The 13,088-nt window shown below is 41.8% G+C and overlaps 1 protein-coding gene across 3 annotated transcripts in view; it reads right to left on the bottom strand.

Moving 5' to 3' along the window:
* The window catches only part of NFRKB (nuclear factor related to kappaB binding protein), a 40,204-nt gene extending 30,442 nt beyond the window's left edge, over positions 1 to 9,762 (bottom strand). For 2 of the 3 annotated variants that reach the window (XM_045783746.2, XM_045783749.2), the window contains exons 1-4: positions 9,651 to 9,757; positions 8,551 to 8,634; positions 6,826 to 6,981; positions 4,239 to 4,440 (exon numbers count right to left, since the gene is read on the bottom strand). In XM_045783746.2, the coding sequence (XP_045639702.1) occupies positions 4,239 to 4,440; positions 6,826 to 6,960 (337 nt within the window). In that variant the 5' untranslated portion in view covers positions 6,961 to 6,981; positions 8,551 to 8,634; positions 9,651 to 9,757. Of the gene's footprint in view, positions 1 to 4,238; positions 4,441 to 6,825; positions 6,982 to 8,550; positions 8,635 to 9,650 lie in introns of all 3 variants that reach the window. The other variant, XM_045783748.2, reaches the window with a different exon arrangement.
* Between the last annotated feature and the right edge of the window lie 3,326 nt (positions 9,763 to 13,088).

The raw sequence follows: 13,088 nt of genomic DNA, 5'->3' as shown, positions 1-13,088 counted from the left end.
AGGTCCCAGAGGAGGTAAAAGATGAAAGGATCAAGAGCAGAGGTTAATCTTAAACAGAAAACAAAACTCTTTCTTCCTCTGAGACAAGTAAAGTAGGTCAGAATGGAAATGAATACAGGGAGCCGGGGTGTAGGCTGGAAGCTGGAAGTGGCGGGTTTATGACAGAAGATCCTTTATGAAGCAGGAAGCAAGAGTTTGCTAAGCACGTGGAACTTAAGGAAAAGGTGAACATCTGAAACAGAGTCAGGAAAGACAACCAAAGGTGAAAGAATACGGGAATGCAACGACAGCTGAGAGGACGAACAAGCATGGTAACGCACCTGTCTGCAGCACACGAGAACTGAAATATGACCGCGGTCGGAGGAAACGTGCAGGAATTCCTGCCCTGACATTCCTTGCTTGCATCCTCAACAGACCATCGTACTGCTGTGGGGGGAAACGTGCCAGCACAGCAGACAGTGCAAACATTACACAAGGTCCCTGTCATAAGCCCGCTAAATGCAGGCAGGCTCCATCGGAAGAGATGGTCTACTCCTGCCTGAGGCCCCTGGCTGCAGGGAAATAAACCTTCGTCAGGTATCCAGGGGAATTCCTCTTTAAACCAGTAACTCACCAAAGCAAGGAATGCTGGTTTGAATCGAGCGGAGGTAATAAAAGTTTTGCAATAAGCCTGTCCCGTCCAGGTTTTTGGAGCTATCATGTTGTCCAGTTTAACAAAGCTCAAGGAGACAAGCTACACTTTCAGGGCCTCCTGCCAAAGCAAAGTCACCCCAGAAAGGGGAGAAGAGGCCTCCTCTGCTCCTCTCCATGGAACAGAGAGGAAACTGTGGCTTAATAGTGGCCCCAAACCATTTTGCAATCCCCAATGTAATAACTGACTCAGGGCAAAGATCATTAATGATGTTAAACCACTAAGTAAAACAAAGGCTTTTGGGAAAGAAGACTATCACCTGGTCCCAAATTATCATCCTACATTTTCCTTTTTAATTCCGAAGGAAAAAAGGTACTATTATAATCAGTATGTCTGGCAGAAATCACTTAACCAAGCGATCATACGCATCATTATCAACACTGGAAAAACTGACATCATGTGCGTCCTGAGGTGATGGTGGGAAAGAAGTAACATTTCCCATCTAGAGTTCTTGGTAAAATGTTTAACACCCCCCCCAAATTCAATCATGAGAAAACAAGAAGACAACTGCCCAGAAAGCGGGACATTTTAGAATTCAAGTGTCCTGGCCTCTTTAAAAATATCGGTGTGTTTTATATGCAACCACAAAAGACCCCAAACAGCCAAGGCAATCTTGAGAAAGAAAATCAAGTTGGGCGCAGTCATTAAGCGTCTGCCTCCGGCTCAGGGCGTGATCCCGGCGTTCTGGGACTGAGCCCCACATCGGGCTCCTCCGCTAGGAGCCTGCTTCTTCCTCTCCCACTCCCCCTGCTTGTGTTCCCTCTCTCGCTGGCTGTCTCTCTCTGTCAAATAAATAAAATATTTAAAAAAAAAAAAAAGATTTCTAAAAAAAGAAAAAAAAGAAAAAAAAATCAAGCTGGAGAGATTATGCTCCTTTATTTCAAACTACACTACAAAGCTACAGTAATCAGAACATGATGGTACCAGCACAAAGAGACACACAGATCAACAGAACACAACAGAGTCCCGAAATAAACTACACTTATATATCAATCAATTTACAACAAAGGAGACAAGAATATACAATAGGGGAAAGAGTCTCTTCAATAAATCGTGCTGGGAAAACTGGACAGCTAAATGCAAAAGATTAAACTGGACCGCTTTCTTACACCGTACACAAAAATAAACTCAAAATGGTTTAAAAACTTAAACGTAAGGGGCACCTGGGTGGCTCAGTTGGTTAAGCTTCTGCCTTCGGCTCAGGTCATGATCCTAGGATCCTGGGATCTAGCCCTGCATCCAGGCTCCCTGCTCAATGGGGAGCCTGCTTCTCCCTCTCCCTCTGCTGCTCCCCTTGCTTATGCTCCCTTGCTCTATCAAATAAATAAGTAAATTCTTAAAAAAATAAAATCACTAAAAACTTAAATGTAGGGGGGCCTGCATGGCTCAGTCAGTTAAGTGCCTGCCTTTGGCTTACGTCATGATCTCGGAGTCCTGGGATGAAGCCCCACATTGGGCTCCCCACTCAGCAGGGAGTCTGCTTCTCCCTCTCCCCCTCACCTCCCCGCTTGTCTTTGCTCGCTCTCTCAAATAAATAATAAAATCTTAAAAAAAAAATTTAATTTAAGGCTGAAAATCCTAAAACTCCTAGAATAAAAACACAGGCAGTAAACTCTTGGGACATCAGTCTTAGCAATATTTTTTTGGATCTCTCTCCTCAAGCAAGGGCAATAAAAGCAAAACAAAACAAAACAAAACATAAACCAAACCAAATGAACTACAGCAAACTAGAAAACAAAGGAAAGCAAAGAAAACCATCAACAAAACAAAAAAGCAACCTGCTGAATGGGAGAACATATCTGCAAGTGACATATCCAATAAGGGGTTAGTATCTAAATTATATAAAGAAATCCAACTCAACACCAAAAAAAAACAAATAAGCCAATTAAAAATGAGCAGAGGATATAAATAAACATTTCTTCAAAGAAGATCTACAGATGCAGACAGACACATGAAAAGATGCTCAACATCACTAATCACCAGGGAACTGCAAATCAAAACCACAAGATATCGCCTTATACCTGTGAGAATGGTTATTATCAAAAAGACAAGAAATAACAAGTGTTGACAAGGATGTGGAGAAAATGGAACCCTTGTGCACAGCTGTTGAGAATGCAAAATGGTGCAGCCACTATGGAAAACAGTATGGAGTTCCTTAAAAAATTAAAAACAGAACTACCATTCAGGAATTCCACTTCTGGGTATTTATCTGAAGAAACTGACAACACTAATTCAAAAAGTGTGTATGCATCCCTACGTTCACCGCAAGATGATGTACACGAGACAAGCCGTGGAAGCAACTTAAGTGTCCATCGACAGATGAATGGGTGAAAGTGACTATATATATAAAGGGTTTATATATATATAATAGAATACAACTCAGCCTAAAAAATGAAATCTTGCCATTTGAGACAAATGGATGGACCCAGAGGATATTATGCTTACTGAAATAAGTCAGAGAAAGACAAATATCCTGATTTTACTTATATGTACAATCTGAAAAACAAAACAAATGAACAACCCACGAAACAGAAATAGACTCACAGATACAGAGAACAATGTGATGATTGCGCCTTGTGTTCGGGGGTGGGGATTGGGATAAGCAAAATAGGAGAAGGGGATTAAAAGCTATAGACTTCCAGTTATAAAAGGATACAATGTACAACACAGGGAATATAGTTAATAATACGGAACAACTTGTACGGTGACAGATGGTAGCTAGATGTATCACAGCAATCACTTCAGAATATACATAGAGAATCAGGAGGTACACCAGAAAATAATATAATATTGCATGTCAATTACACTTAAAAAAAGAAGTCATTGTTTTTGAAGGACAAAGAAAAAAAGGCAGAGGGCCCTAGGTTCAGGGAGCCAAGAGACATGAAATCCAAACACAATGCATGAACTTGAATAGACCCTGAATTTAAAAGGAAAAAATAAAAAATAAAAGGACACCGCAAAGGAGACTTAGGGAACAACTGACGACATTTGAATATGAGATATTCTATGACATTCGCACAGTATAAAATTTCTTGAGTGTGATAACAGGACTGTGATTACATGGTAGAATGTCCTTGTTAAGAGATACGTACATGCTGAAGTGTCTGACAGAAAAGTATCACGTTTTCTGCAAAAAGTGTTATGTATGTGTGACACACAAATACACGTATACACATACGTACATGAGATAAAGCAAATGATAAACCGTTTTGAAATTTATTTTTTGAAATTTTTTTTAAAGACTAGTCATAAAGGGTGCCTATAAGACACTAGTAATGTTTTATTTCTTGATCTGGGTGGTGGTTACACAGTTAAGTTCATTTTACAATAAATCATTTATGATTGATGTATTTCCTGTGTAAGTTAAAAATTTTTATGGAAAAAAAAAGAATAGCCTAGGCAAAGTGTTGCACACAATTAGTCTCTGAATCAGCGTCAGTACATGAAAACAAATACAACAAATGAAGAAAGGAGTACTCGCATAAGTGAACACGTTCCTACTCTTCCACTCCTGTCAAAAAAAGAATGCCAAACTGCTACGTACCTCGGAAGAGCTTCTGGGCAATGTGCAGAGGGTTCCCAAAGCGGAAGTTCTCCCCACTGAACAGGGCTAGGATGAGCTGGTTTTGCTGCTCAAAACTGTCTTCAGGAAAGTGAGGCAGAAACTGCTGGAGGTGTTCACGTTGAGAGTCACTCAAAACCTCTTGCCATGTTGAGAGGCTGACTACATCAAAGAATATCTCAGGCTAGGACAATTAGGAAAAAAGTAAACGAGAAAAACAAGCTTTTAAGTTTTTCTGTGAGTGGTAAAAATACACATAACATAAAATTTACCATTTTATCCATTTTCAAGGGTACATTTTTAAGTGTACAGTGATATTAAGTACATTCACACTGTTGTGCGACCATCACTACATCCAAATTTTTAAGTTTGTTTAAACCAACATGTCATTGGGATGCCTGGTGGGCTCAGTCGGTTAAGCGCCTGCCTTCAGCTCAGGTCATGATCCCAGGGTGCTGGGATCGAGCCCCGCATTGGCGGGCTCCCTGCTTAGTGGGGAGTCTGCTTCTCCCTCTGCCTGCCACTCCCCCTGCTTGTGTGTGCACTCGCTCTCTCTCTCTCTCTCTTCCCTCCGCTGACAAATAAATCAATAAAATCTCTAAAAAGAAAAAAAAAGTCATCGATCTTTATTCAATTCTCAAATCGTACAGATTAATGACTACATATAAACCACTATCTTATACCCAACAGTAAATAATAATCCAAAGGAAAAACAATCTCAGTAGAGAGAATCTCATTTGGAAACCATTTCTACCAACAAGGGGTATGATGGACAACTGAATTCAGCTTCAGATGAGGGGCAGGAAAAAGTGAACATGGGAGAGAGAGCATGAGGAGCTGAGTCGCCTGTGAAGAGCGACAAGCAGCAGGATGGAGTTCAATCTCAGTTCAATTATATACGGTATATCTTTACGTGCTGAGTACTAAGCTAGACTGGTATGCACACTGTCCCAGGGGGAAACAAACAAGGAATTACAATGTGGCTTAAGAAGCGCTGTTGTGCACAGAAGCACACAGGAGAAGCACATGTCCCAGACCCAAGGTGTCAGAGAACACCTACCAGAGGAAGTGACATTTAAGGCAGTTAAGGGATAAAAAAAGAAAAGAAAAAAAAGTGAAGCAGGAGAGTTGAAAATCCACAGAGCAGGGGCTTCCGGCTGGCTCAGTCGGTAGACCATGCAGGTCATGAGCTCAAGTCCCACGTTGGGCAGAGAGATTAGATACATAAAAATTTAAAAATCCACAGAGCAAAACCATAAAAACAGAAGAATAATTAATATGAAAGAAAGGATAGCAATTACTTATGGGAGCTTGAATGGTATTGGTAGCATTTTACTTCTTAACCCAAGTAGTAGCTACATGATTGTTTTATTGCTGTTTAAAATGTATACGTACTATATATATACCAATTTTATATCCTCCTTATGTGTGAGACAGTTCACTTTTTTAATACTGAAGAGAGTTGAGGTAATGTAGAACTAGTGCAGGGACACGGAGAGAGGGAAGGAGCAGCACACGGAAGAAAGAGGAGCAAGGGACCTATAACCATGTTAAGTACTGTGATATGATCCTAAGGACGAGAGAGAGCCATCAGACGGTGTAAGCAGGAGACAGCCCAGAAATCTCACCACTTACCAGGCGTCTCCTGCATGCATGTATGAAAGCACCTGAGTGTCCAGGATCTTCCCCTGAAAATCTTTTTTGCACACCACTTTATTCCTGTATCTGTGTCTGCCACAAAGTAGGTACTTGCTAAAACGAATGTTTGCTGACTAAACGAGTAACATAAAGAGATTCATCTGAAAGAATGTGCAAAGAAAACGTGGATGGGAAGGATATGTATGTCAACTTCAGTAGCTCTTACTTCAGGTGGCAGAGAGCATAAATGGTGGCTTTAATTTTATCTACAATGTTTGATATATGAGGAAAGAAAAAAATCTGAACCAGATATGACTAAATGCAATTCTCCCCTAAAACTGGATGCACAAATGAATGCTTGCTATATGACACTCTACACCTATCTGTATATGTGAAACATGGCAAAATAAACGAGATAACTCAATACATTTTTTGGCATACACAACGTCTTGCACATAATAAGCACTTCATAAGTGGTAGTCACCTTAATGATGATGATGACTACACAGCCTGCCTGGGAAAGGGGCCAAAAGCACACTGATATCCCAGCCCAGGACACGGACTACTAACTGACTAGAGGGTTACTTTATGGACAGATATGCCTGGGTTTTGTTTCACGATCCACAATGTGGATAACCAATTTAACGTAAACACATCCATAATTTTGTCCTTAAAATACATAATTTCTTGTTAACTGCTCAAAATTACCTGGCTAAAAATAGGGCTTAAATATCTAGCTTAGAGTTTCTTCTCTAATCACAATATTAAAGAATTTACATTAAAAAAGAGAGAGAGGGATATCACTCTGGTTGCAACGTAGAAAATGAAACCAAGAGGAGCACAAAAGACTGAAAACTTGTAGTGAGGAAAACGTTTAGAATAGCGGTTACGGGCAAGGTGACAAAGAGATGGTGGCACTGCTACTACTTACATCCTCCAGAAGGTCCTCAGGCAGACTAACCCTGGTGCCCCCCAGGAGGCAGTCCTCCATAATACGTGTGCCATGGCCATCTCCACATGGACCCAGTTCCAGGGGATCCGTCAGCATATGGTCCAAGGAATCCATTGTTTATGTTCCACAGATAATCTAGACAAATATATGCAGTCACACCTCCAGACAGAAAGGCCGGAATCCCAGGGGTCTGGTTGATACTAACGCTCCTTCAAAAAATATTCTGGCCCAGAAAATAGCCAAACTCGACTCCAGTTTTATACTTTATTCTCCTACCCTAACTACAGCTACACACCTCTTCTCTCTTCTACCACTGCATTCTTATCTCAATCTTCAAATCTTTTCTAGTAGGTCTCTTGTTGCTCAGAATGCTTCTACAATTAACTCCCAAATCTACAGAATTTCTTACACCTTCGTTCTACACTTGAGCAAAGTGAGACTTAGCAATTAAATGATAATCATAACTTAAGACTTCTCAGGCCAATAATCTCTCTACCATAAAATGATTTCTCAGGGCGCCTGGGTGGCTCAGTCGGTTAAAGCATCTGCTTTCAGCTCAGGTTATGATCTCCAGGTCCTGGGATCAAGCCCTGTGTCAGGCTCCCTGCTCAGTTGGGAGCTTGCTTCTCCCTCTTCCACTACCTCTGCCCCTGGCATGCTCATGCTCTCTCTCAAATATATAAAATCTTTAAAAAATAATTTCTTTAACAGTTATTGGGGTTTTTTTTTTAGTAATTCTTTGTTATGCTTTCAGGAAGAAAAATCAACCATATAGACTAGTAAAGCTCAGACACTAACAATAAATTATTCAGTGAGAGCCTATTAAGTGCCAGGCCTTTCACGCATCTCATTTAATTCCTACAACTGTGCAAGACAGGGTCATCATATCTATCCTACGGATATTAAAACTGAGGGTCAAAGTAGACAAATAACTTGCCCAATCTCAGGGGTAATGAATGAATGAAACTCAGGTATGTCTGACTACAAAACACACGTTCCTAACACTACCCCTCCTGTATAAACTCTCAATTGCAATTGTGAAAGGGGAGCATGTTTATATGACTTTAGTCCACATAAACTCTGGGGTCTCCAAGCACCTGACCACAACAGCCAGTAAACTTAATAGCCAATCTGCCAACTCAAGGTCCATCTGATATTTATAACCATGTAAATATAATGTATTTTTCTCCTTCCTGTAATAAGTGAACATGGCTGGTCATCTTTAGAAATGTACATATCATAACAGCTTCAGAGGGGTGCCTGGCGGGTGCAGTCAGTTAAGCGTCCAACTCTTCTGTTTTGGCTCAGGTTGTGATCTCAGGCTCGTGAGGTCAAGCCCCATGTCGGGCTCCATGCTCAGTGGGGAGTCTGCCTAAGATTCTCCCTCTCCCACTGCTCCTCCCGCTTGTGTTCTCTCTCTCAAATAAATGAACAAATCTTTAAAAAAAAATCTTCAGAAAGCATCTTGTTCGGGTAATGGCTAGAATCAGCTGTAAAGTTGAGGCCACAGGATTGAACAAAACTAATAGGACCACAGCGAGCATGAACTTAATCACTCTACAAACATTTGCTAAATCAATTCTATCTCCTATTCCTACCAAATGGACTAACAAGCACAATAAAATGGAAAGAAAAAAAAAAACAGACTAACAGTCAAAATGCCAAACTTCTAGCCTAATCTCAGTCACCTTAGGCAAATCTTACCTTGCAAGGTGTCAATTTCCTTATTTCTAAGACAAAGGGGAGTTGTACCAGGTCCTCTGTACTGTTATTTTCAATCTTGGAATCCTACAATAAATAATTCTCCAGATGGATGACAATTTATATGACTTAATGCAGTCATATAAACATAGTAACATAATGACTTCTGACTCCAAAACTCTTAAATGATAAGAAAGCAGATTCAACTAATCTTTTAGAGATTTCGGATTTATGTAAAGATACTGCAGGAAGATCTGTGTTGGACAAAGCAGATGGTCTCCAAACAATTGTGCTCCATCACCGTTCAATACATGGAAATTACAACATCCTGAACATTCTTGGTGCCTAAATAACTGAAGCAGGTGAGAAAGCACATGGCGCATGAGTTTAACAAAACTTTAAAATAGAAAAACTGGCAGAAGCAACCTGATGCTTTAGAGCAAGGTAGTCTCTACAAAACTGACATAGAACAGGATAGTTAGCTGCAAAGCCAGGGTTCTACCTGACTCTTAAGAGGATCGTCCGTTTCACAACTTGTTCACAAGTTTCTTCAACTACGATGGATGTGTAGCTAAATTTAATCTATTCGAGTGGCAACATTTGCCCTGCTAGAATAGGATCTCAAAATACAAAAAGCAGGGAGCTGCCAGAGGACTGGAAACCCGGAAGCCAAGGATTTCTACGTCTTGCGGCGTCCTGGACCTCCGTACTAGACAAGGAAAGTGTCTCCCAATGGCCTTTCCTCTGCACCGGGGCTATCCTTGCCTCCTGGACCCTCCCCAACGCAGAAGCTAAACCCTGGGCTGCTTCCGGAGCAAACGCCCGCTCCAAATCCGCCGCCCCTGCAGCTAAACCCCTCCCCAGCCAACCCCGCCCTGCCCAAGGGCCGGGTACCGCCCCTCTAAACTGCACCTCTGCGCCCACGGCCCCTCCCCCACACCGTGCCTAACCCTAACCCCCACCCACCCGGCCGCCCGGCTCCCAACACGCCCGCTCCCCTGCCCCAGGCCCACAGGAGCAGCGACCCTCGGAGACCCAGCCGCTCCCTCCCTCCGCTCCCGAGCTACACTTTAACCCTTTCGCCGTCCTGGGCCCGCCCTCACCTGAGCCGCAGGCGCGGGTCTCCCAACCCGCAGCGCTTCTCGGCCCGCGGGCTCCCGGACGCGCTCGCTCCCGCAAGGCGTCTCGGTGCGTGCACGCTCCGGGCTCGGGCGGCGGAAGGGGCGGGGTTGCGTGGGGCGGGGCCTGGAGGGTGCCGGGGGCGGGGCCGCGCGGGGCGGGGCCTGGGGCGGTGCAAGCCCGCGCTGATAGGTTTGGGTTGCAGTTTGCACGCGGCCTGTTGGTCTCACCTGCCATAGGAGCTTCTTCGGAAGAGTGTCTGTAGTCTTTCCCTGGTTGCAAACTGAGGCCCATGAATGAGTGAATGCAATTTTATTAGCCTGCAGAGAACATACGCTGTACCAGGCACTATGCTAAGCACTTTCTAGCCCATATCTTTGTACTACACCTGTGTGCTCTTAGACACTATTCCCATGTTACAGCTGAGAAAACTGCAGTTTCTTGAGTTTCAGGGAGGAAAACACAGACCCCGAGCCCGTGCCCCTGCGTATTCCCGTATCTTCCTCCTGTCCTTGGGCCCCTGACGTTCGGAAAGAAAGTATACACACATCGAAGAAATACAGTTAAAATCAAACTCGATAACGTTCCTCTTGTTAAGAATCTAGGTTCCCTTTCTTATTCACTGGGTCTTATTTGGAAAAGCTTCAGACTACTTAGTACACAGCTTCTCCCACCAGTCGTGCAGAGACGTCTCATCATCAGGTCTGGACGGATGGAAGTACATCTGGGAAGCTGGCAGGCCAAACTAATGCTCCTCCCTTGTTGGAAAATGGTTTCTAAAGAAAGTCCATCTTTGCTCTCCTGCTGGCTGCCCACCTGCCCTTAGTTCTTGCCTGTTAGACCATGGGGAGGCTCTTGAATTAGAAACCACCAACTAAAAGGACGGGTTGGGGTGCCTGGGTGGCTCAGTCCTTAAGCTTCTGCCTTCGGCTCAGAGCGTGATCCCAGGGTCCTGGGAGCGATCCCCGCATGGAGCCCCACATGGAGCCCCCGCACCGGGCTCCCTGCTCGAAAGCCTGCTTCTTCCTCTCCCATTCCCCCTGCTTGTGTTCCCTCTCTCGCTGGCTGTCTCTCTCTGTCAAATAAATAAATAAAATCTTTAAAAAAATAAATAATAATAAAAGGGCAGGGGACCACCATTCCACAGTTGTCAATCCTGAGTTCCCTTACATTGTGTCTCTGACGAGGCCAGCGTGAACCAGAGTCAAAAAAAATTGGGGTGCCTGGGTGGCTCATTCGGTTAAGCGATTACTCTTGATTTCAGCTCAGGTCAGATTTCAGGGTTGTGAGATAGAGCCCCACCAGGGCCGCCATTCAGGGAGGAGTCAGCTTGAGATTCTTTCCCTCTGCCCCTCCCCCCTCCCAGCTCATGCACCCACGTTCTAAAATAAATAAATATCTTTTTTTAAAAAAAATTAACAATCTCAGTAGTTCTTGTAGCTTCACACATACAAACAAGGAAGATGTTTATTAAAAAAAATATTTATTAATTTTTACACCTGCTGAGTAGCACAAGACTATTAACACTATAACTCACTGAATGTACAATAAATGTTCACATTTAAATAACAGGATAGGGTCAATAGTTTCAACCTGTGGGTCAGCTTTAGCATCTCATGAAGTGCTTTTTAGCCCTAGATATCTTGAGTTTTTTTTTGAAAGGATAACTCCAAATCAAAAAACAATTCAAGAAGATCAAAACAATAGGTTTTTTCAGAGTAGGAATTTTACATGATGAAATGTCTATTTATGCGGGCACAAATCAAACAATAAAAATGTAAAATCTGTATGTAACCTACTCCAAAATTTCCACACCGCACTGATTGAAGTCTAGAGTGCCAATATGTCCTAAGAGAGGCCACAATACAAACATTGGCTACATACTTTTTTTTTCCGTATTGATCTTCAGATGGCTTATAATCCACCATCTCTTCAAATCCAAGTCCTTTTGAAAATCTGTTAACTTGGAACGGACGTGCAGAATACCTGATCTTAAAGAAGTGTTGTTTGGCTTGACTGCCCCCTGCATCTCTGGTTAATACACAAATTAGTTTTAGATCCTTTGCTTATTCCACATATAAGTACAAAAAGAGAAAAAGAAAAAAACTTGGCTGAGAAAGAAATAGAGTCCTTCCAAACTATTTTCTTCTGTGTATTTTAACAACTTGAAATAACTGGCATAAAATGAACATTCCATTCAGTGATAGTTTTCTCTTTTAATCAATAAGTTATTCCTGAAGGAAGGGGAGGTACCTTTCTGGTTCAAATTTAAAAGGACCCAATAGGGACAAATTTAAGGTGTAAAAATTAAACTGGACCTTTAGCAAAGTCTAATATTCTTCACCTAGCAAGTCTTTCTAGACTGGACACTGGGATATTTACAATCATTACATTGTGGGACTTTGGAACCCAGAGTCTCTGTTTTGTGACTCAGGGTCAATATTTTCTGTTGAAAACATCAACATTATTTCTTCGTTACCAAAGATAGAGTCCATCCCTAGTCTCTACACATTTATCAAGTAATTTTCGCAAGTTCTCTTAGTGCCCAGATTTTCAGGGATAACTAAATAAATGAGGTCTCAAAAATAAAGTGCAAAATGTACATATTAGTAAAGTTATTTCAACAGAATCATTTCTTTTTCAAAAAGGTGTCTTTACCATAAAGAAGCTACTATACTTTTTTAGTTTATAGAACCAGTTTTTACCCAGATATGTAAATAAAATAGATTAGTTAACTTCATTTGAAATTGAACTTAGGTCTTTCTGTTTGGCAGTAATAAGTTCCAGCACACGATAATTACTCTAAAAATGTGTTAGTAACGTCACAAAAAGTTGTTAAAATACAGACTGATTTCTGCAGTGTTTTATGTATACAATTGGAATGCACAGTAAAAAGGAGGGAAATATTTTTTCCCCATTGAATTCATAGCCAAGAAGACAGCAAACAGGAACACATTTAAGAAAAACTATCGCTGAGGCAGATTTTTTTTCCTCCCAAATGACAGTATAAGATGCATAAAGACTGGATTTCTTCCACATCCCTTATAATTACCTTGACATATAAATGGTCCCCACATTCTTATTCTAAGTTGGTCATCTTTCCAAAAGGTCCAGGTGAGTTACCATATGTGTAAGTTAAAAGTGTTAAAACAAATAAGGAGGGCCAACTTTCCATTCAACCTGAAAGAATGTTCATTTTAAGACAGCATGAGAAGTACTAAAATACACTGAATGATGTGAGAGTCAAATGTACACCTGATAAGAACAAGGAATTTATCCTGTACCAATGAATGCTAGATGGGTCCTGCAAGGCAGGACAAGGTTTCAGTGCTTTTCACTTTATCACTATGTAATTATCTTAGTAATTTTTCTGGGTACCAAGACCTCAAACACCACCTTCTTAATACACCACAACCAGAGAA

This window comes from Ursus americanus, chromosome 16, assembly GCF_024610735.1.
Source record: "Ursus americanus isolate L20-20 chromosome 16, mUrsAme1.1.p, whole genome shotgun sequence".
Classification (NCBI taxonomy): Eukaryota; Metazoa; Chordata; class Mammalia; order Carnivora; family Ursidae; genus Ursus; species Ursus americanus.
The sequence above is the reverse complement of the archived record's forward strand: the minus strand, read 5'-3'. Positions and strand labels throughout refer to the sequence as shown.